We start from the raw sequence: 6,000 nt of genomic DNA, 5'->3' as shown, positions 1-6,000 counted from the left end.
TATGTCTTAGGCCCCCATTCCTATTTAAGGAAGGATTGTCTTTTCTAACAAACACTTTAAAACAGAAGCTGGTTCACCCAAAGGACAAAACCCCGAGCCATAAACAAAGTAATGTGGTCTACTCTACTCTACTACTTTAGTGTAGTGAAGAGTGCAGTGAGCATTACACTGGAGAAACTATACAGCCACTCCACAAGAGAATGTACCAACACGGGCAAGAGAGCTCCTCGAGATCCCAGTCTGCTGTACATCTCCATCTCGAAGACGCCAACCACTCCTCTGAAGATAGTGAGGTACAGATCTGAGCCAGAGAAAATAAATGGTTTGAGAGGGGAGTTAAAGAAGCTATTTTTGTACAAAAGACAATCCTTCCTTAAGATGTCTGTGTAGACCCTCGGTCGTCCAGGTCTGATCCATAGCAAACGATGTTTAAACCTTCAACTGGACAAATCGTTGTAGGAGTGAAGATGTTTCGCTGCTCATCCAAGCCGCTTCTTCAGTTCTGGTCAGATGGCTGGTGGCCACTGCCTTAAATCTATCTGAGGGGAGGGGCTAACCACACTGGAAACAAAAGCTGTTTACAGTTTCAGTGTGGTTAGCCCCTCCCTTCAGATAGATTTAAGGCACTGGCCACCAGCAATCTGACCAGAACTGAAGAAGCGGCTTGGATGAGCAGTGAAACGTCTTCACTCTTACAACAATTTGTCCAGTTGACAGATTTAAACGTCGTTGTTTGTAATCCTTCCTTAAACACAAATAGGGGCCTGAGACATCCTCTCTAACAGATCTATGATTCCATCCTCAGACGCAAAGCAAGCAAAAAGAAACAAAAGAGAACAATATGAGGGCCATTAAACGTTGCATAGGGTCGTTAAGGCTGAAACTGGAGACAATAGCTGTTTACAATGTCAGTGTAGTTAGCCCCCTCCTTCAGACAGATATAAGGCAGTTGTCCACCAGCAATCTGACCTGAACTGAAGAAGTTGCTTGGATGAACAGCAAAACATCTTCACTCCTACAATGATTTGTCTGGTGACAGATTTAAACTTCGTCTTTTGCAATGTCCTATGTACTATACTATAATGTACTGTATTGTGGATTTACTATGCATGAAATACATATTTATCAAAACCTGTCTGTAATTATTTTGTTTGAGCCTGTGTCCATTATGATAACTGCATATCAGTGGCAGAGTGGTTAGTGCTGTTGCCTGACAGCAAGGTCCTCAGTTTAATCTCAAACTGTGTGGAGTTTGCATGCTCTTTCTGCAAATATTACAAAAATAAGACAAAGATGAAACATTAGGAACAAAATGATGATTATGTCCATTTCAAAAAGGAACAGAAACTATCCAAAAATTTGGAAAAAACTAAAAATATAAAATTAAACGTTGTCAGATTTATTATTTTAATGTCACAAAAACATCCCCTGCCTTACTCACGTCTGAGCAGCAGGGGGTGCTCCTGAGCAGCTCCATCAGAGACTCGCGAGACAGGAAGTAAACACAGCCTCGTACGCATGCGCACCTGAACTGGACCTGGACTAAAGCGGGACTAAAACTAGACTAAACCAGGACTAAAGCAGGACTAAACTAGGACAAAAAACTGGACTAAACCAGGACTAAACAAGATTAGACCAGGTCTAAATCAGGACAAAATCAGGACTAAACTAAGACTAAACCAGGACTAGAACTGGACTAAAGCAGGATTAAAGCTGGTCTAAACTAGGACTCAAGCAGGGCAAAACCAATATGAAACCAGGAGCAAACCTGGTCTAAACCTGGACTTAGTCAGAACTGAACAAGGACTAAACCAGTATTAAACCAGGCCTAAACCTACTTTAGATGGAGACCCTGCGCAGAGTCCTGGTGTTTGTGGCCAAAGACCGGTCCAGTCCTCAGAAAGTCCAGTTCCTGCAGGTGAGACTAGACCAGGTCTGAGGAGAGACCGGTCCCTCTGTAACTCATGCATAGGTGGGCCTTTAGGCAAATTTACCTTGTATTGTATTTTCATGTTTTAATCTTAATGGTGTCCAAAATCAGCCCACAAAAACGTTCTCAAGGTATATCCTTGTTATCCAGTTTACTTCTTATATTGATTAAAAATATCTTCAAATATCAATTAATATCATTTCTGAAATAATTCAAAGTCCGTTTACCCCTTTTGGGAAACACTTGGGTTAGCCACAGAATATAGATACAGGTCTTTGCAGAGTCCAGTCTCAGTGCTGGTCTGAGGTCTGAGTGCTGGGCTGGTCCTGGTCTTTGCAGAGCGTGGTGGGACTTTTGGACAGTGCAGACGATGAGCTGAAGGTGAACTTTAAACTGGAGCAAAACCAGTTCATCTTGATAAAAGACTCCAGTCCCCAACAAGTCCCTCTGAGGGTAAGAACCAGGACTAAACCCATACTAAACCAGGACTGAACCAGGACTAAACTTACCAACAAGTCACTCAGAGGGTAAGAACCAGGACTAAACCAGAACTAAACAGGCCCTGTCCTCCCCAGAGACCATCCTTCTGTCCGATCAAGCACCTCTCCATCACAGAGGCTGCTGCAATCCCACTGGACGTCAGGCAGAGGGGAGTGGATGTGGGAGTGGCCATTCTGCTGCAGTCGTCCGATCAGAGGCTTCTCCTGACACGACGAGCTAAACACCTGAGAATCTTCCCCAACGTCTGGGTCCCCCCAGGTATTTAGTCCTGGTTTAGTCACAATGTATAATTTGGATCCAAACGCAGACAACAGGAAAAAGATTGCAAAGAGTTTTATTGAAGATGGGCTGATGTGGGGACTGAAGACCAGAAGACTGATGGATGGCGACCAGGAGAGTGGATGGGTAAGTAGCAAGCAGGGGAGCAGGTGAGGAGCAGACAGGCAGAGGAGCAGGTGAGGAGCATTCAGAGGAGCAGGTGAGGAGCATTCAGAGGAGCAGGTGAGGAGCATTCAGAGGAGCAGGCGAGGAGCATTCAGAGGAGCAGGTGGGGAACAGGTGAGGAGCAGGTGGGGAGGGGGAGGCAGGGGAGGAACATTCAGAGGAGCAGGTGAGGAGAATTCAGAGGAGCAGACAGGGGAGCAGGTGAGGAGGGGGAGGCAGGCAAGGGAGCAGGTGAGGAGCACACAGGCAGGGGAGCAGATGAGGAGCAGGCAGGCCTGTGGAGCAGGTTGGGAGCATGAGGAGAAGGCAGCAGAGCAGGGGAGCGGGTGAGAAAGGAGAGGCAGGGGAGGTAGGGGAGGAGCAGGGAGGGGAGCAAATGAGGAGTTGACAGGCAGGGGAGGAGGTAAGGAGCATGAGGAGCAGGCAGGGGAGCAGGTGAGGAGCATTCAGAGGAGCAGGGGAGCAGGCGGGGAACAGGTGAAGAGCCAACAGGTGAGGAGCAGGCAGGCAGGGGAGCAGGTGAAGAGCAGGCAAGCAGGGGAGCAGGTGAGGAGCAGGCAGAGGAACAGGTGAGGAGCACACAGGCAAGGGAGCACGTGAGGAGCAGACAGGCAGGGCAGCAGGTGAGGAGCAGGCAGGGAGGTAGGGGAGCAGGGAGGCCCCTCATCTGCCTGCCCCTCACCTGTTCCCCTGCCTGTGTGCTCCTCACCTGCTCCCCTGGGGAGCAGATGGTTTAAATCTGATCTAGATGTGGTTTAGTCCTGACTGTTGTTTCTCTTTGAACAGGTGGACATATTGAACCAGACGAGACGGTGAGGCCTTTTCTTATTTTCATTATTTTTATCATAAAATTAAAGTTTAAGTGTGAAGGATTGGACTACACCAGGACTACACCAGGACTACACCAGGACTACACCAGGACTACACCAGGACTACACCAGGACTAAACGAGGCCTTACTCTGGTCTTGTTTAGGTCCTGGAGGCTGGACTCCGGGAGCTGAAAGAGGAAACTGGACTCCATCTGGAGCAAGACCAGGTTCATACCCGGATCCTGGGACTTTGGGAGGTTTGTTCTGGTTTAAAATGAAATATCTCACTTGGAGAACTTTCAAATGATCCTCTTAAAGCACTTGTACTGCTGTACTGTAGAAGCACTGTACTGTTGTGCTGTTATGCTGTTATACTGCTATATTGTTGTACTGTTGTGCTGCTTTACTGTAGCACTGTTGGTTTTCCGTCATGTCCAGAACCTGGTTTTGGCCCAGTTCCTGGTTATGGATCCGGACTAGGTCCAATACTGTCCTGGTTTAGTCCTGACTTTGGTGTGGTTCCAGTCGGTGTTTCCTGCGATGTTGAGCAGAGGACTTCCTCAGAGACATCACATCGTGGTCTACATCCTCCTCATGACCCCCAGAGACCACCAGCAACTGCAGGTATCAGACCAGGTTTAGACTGGCCTGATCCTGGTTCAGTTCTCGGACCTGGTTCAGACGCTGGTTCAGATCCTGGTTCAGATCCTGGTTCAGATCCTGGTCTTGTTTCCACAGGAGGACCTGAGTCCATCGGCACTGGAGGTGAGTGCCTGTCTGTGGGCGGAGCCTCGTCTGATCCGAGCCGCTTTGTCCAAAGAGGACTACAGCAAAGACTCAGTCAGGTACTGAGTTACTCCTGGTTTAGTCCCGGGTTAGTCTTGGGTTAGTCTTGGTTTAGTCTTGGTTTAGTCCTGGTTTAGTCCTGGTTCAGACCTGCTTCAGACCTGGTTTAGACCTGGTTCAGTCCTGGTTTAGACCTGATTCAGTCTTGTTCAGTCCTGTTCAGTCCTGGTTCAGTACTGGTTAAGACCTGGTTCAGTTGTATTCAGTTCGGTTTGGTTCTTTCCTCTTTAGGGCCTATGAGGTCTCGCTGGAGGGGTCTCTCAAGGGAGTCTCGATCCCAGTCTCGGTCTTCAAGACCTCGGCTCCGGATCATGGACCGGATCTGGAGAGGATCAGCACTGGGACCAAGTATGCCCTGAGACTGTGGCTCCAGGACCTAACCGGACCTGAGACTGGACTGGATCTGAATCCGGACTGGAGCTAAGCCAGATCTGGTGGACTGCGGTGGAAAAGTCTTGTGATGAGACCAAGAGCTGTGGTGGTTTGCGCTGAATTTTAAATAAACAAATTCAAACAGAAAGACATTTGAGTGTCCCACTCTAGGTCTAAACCAGGACTGAACTATGGCTAAACCTGGGCTAAACCAGGCATTAACCTGGGCAGAAGCAGGACTGAACCTGGGCTAAACCAGAACTGAACCTGGGCTAAACCAGAACTGAACCTGGGCTAAACCAGGACTGAGCCAGGACTAAATCACGACTGAACCAGCACTAAACCAGGACTGAACCAGGACTGAACCTTAGCTAAACCAGAATTAAAACAGGACTGAACCTGGGCTAAACCAGGACTAAGCCAGGACTGAACAGGACTGAACCTGGGTTAAATCTGGAAGTAAGGACTAAGCCAGTAGTAAACCAGGAATAATCAGGACTAAGCATTACTCAAGCAGGACTAAACAAGGAATATCCTGGGAACAAACCTGGATTTAACCAGAACTTAACATTGAACCAGGTCCAAGCCCAGTCATAGCTGAGACTAAACTAGGACCTATTTAAACTCTAAACCAGGACTAAACAGGTCTAAATTGGAACTAAAGGCTCCTCTCATTAAAAGTCGAGACGTTTTGTACATTTTTCAGGTTTTATTTGAGCTGCAGCCAAATGAACAGGACAAAGACGACAAACATTTACAGTTTTACAGTTTAAATCCGATATTTTCAAACTGTATTTACAGCGCTCCGTTTGCCCAGATTCCACCAGGATTTGGTTTAGTTTTTGGGACACAACATGCGATGAACTGCCACTACACCACGTTTCACATCGCCATAAACAGAACTGTGAGTAAAAAATGCCACTCCTTTAAATATGTTTTACATTTCTGCGATAATACACGAGACATTAATGTTTCAATTTAAGACCCATTTTTAAGTTCTGAAGCTGCAAATATGACTTTAAATGACTTCAATTCAAAATGCGATCTTAAAGTGCACCTTGTAACATTTCTGGTGTTTGATGGTTTTGCTTCCACAG

General features: G+C 47.1%; 1 protein-coding gene across 2 annotated transcripts; it reads left to right on the top strand.

Annotated features, from left to right (window-relative positions):
* Positions 1-1,526: 1,526 nt before the first annotated feature.
* Positions 1,527-5,020, top strand: nudt17 (nudix (nucleoside diphosphate linked moiety X)-type motif 17). Of its 2 annotated transcripts, XM_033980591.2 has the most exons (8): positions 1,527-1,918; positions 2,270-2,383; positions 2,506-2,689; positions 3,662-3,687; positions 3,850-3,942; positions 4,211-4,309; positions 4,424-4,530; positions 4,763-5,020. In XM_033980591.2, the coding sequence occupies exons 1-8, from the start codon at positions 1,844-1,846 to the stop codon at positions 4,953-4,955; spliced, it is 891 nt and encodes a 296-aa protein (XP_033836482.1). In that variant the 5' UTR covers positions 1,527-1,843; the 3' UTR covers positions 4,956-5,020. The 2 variants fall into 2 exon arrangements, with proteins under 2 accessions (XP_033836482.1, XP_055084003.1); XM_055228028.1 differs by lacking the exon at positions 2,270-2,383 and having other exon boundaries at positions 1,533-1,918; positions 4,763-5,014.
* The last annotated feature ends 980 nt before the right edge of the window (positions 5,021-6,000 follow it).

This window comes from Periophthalmus magnuspinnatus, chromosome 16 (genome assembly GCF_009829125.3).
Source record: "Periophthalmus magnuspinnatus isolate fPerMag1 chromosome 16, fPerMag1.2.pri, whole genome shotgun sequence".
In the NCBI taxonomy this organism is placed as follows: domain Eukaryota; kingdom Metazoa; phylum Chordata; class Actinopteri; order Gobiiformes; family Gobiidae; genus Periophthalmus; species Periophthalmus magnuspinnatus.
The sequence above is the reverse complement of the archived record's forward strand: the minus strand, read 5'-3'. Positions and strand labels throughout refer to the sequence as shown.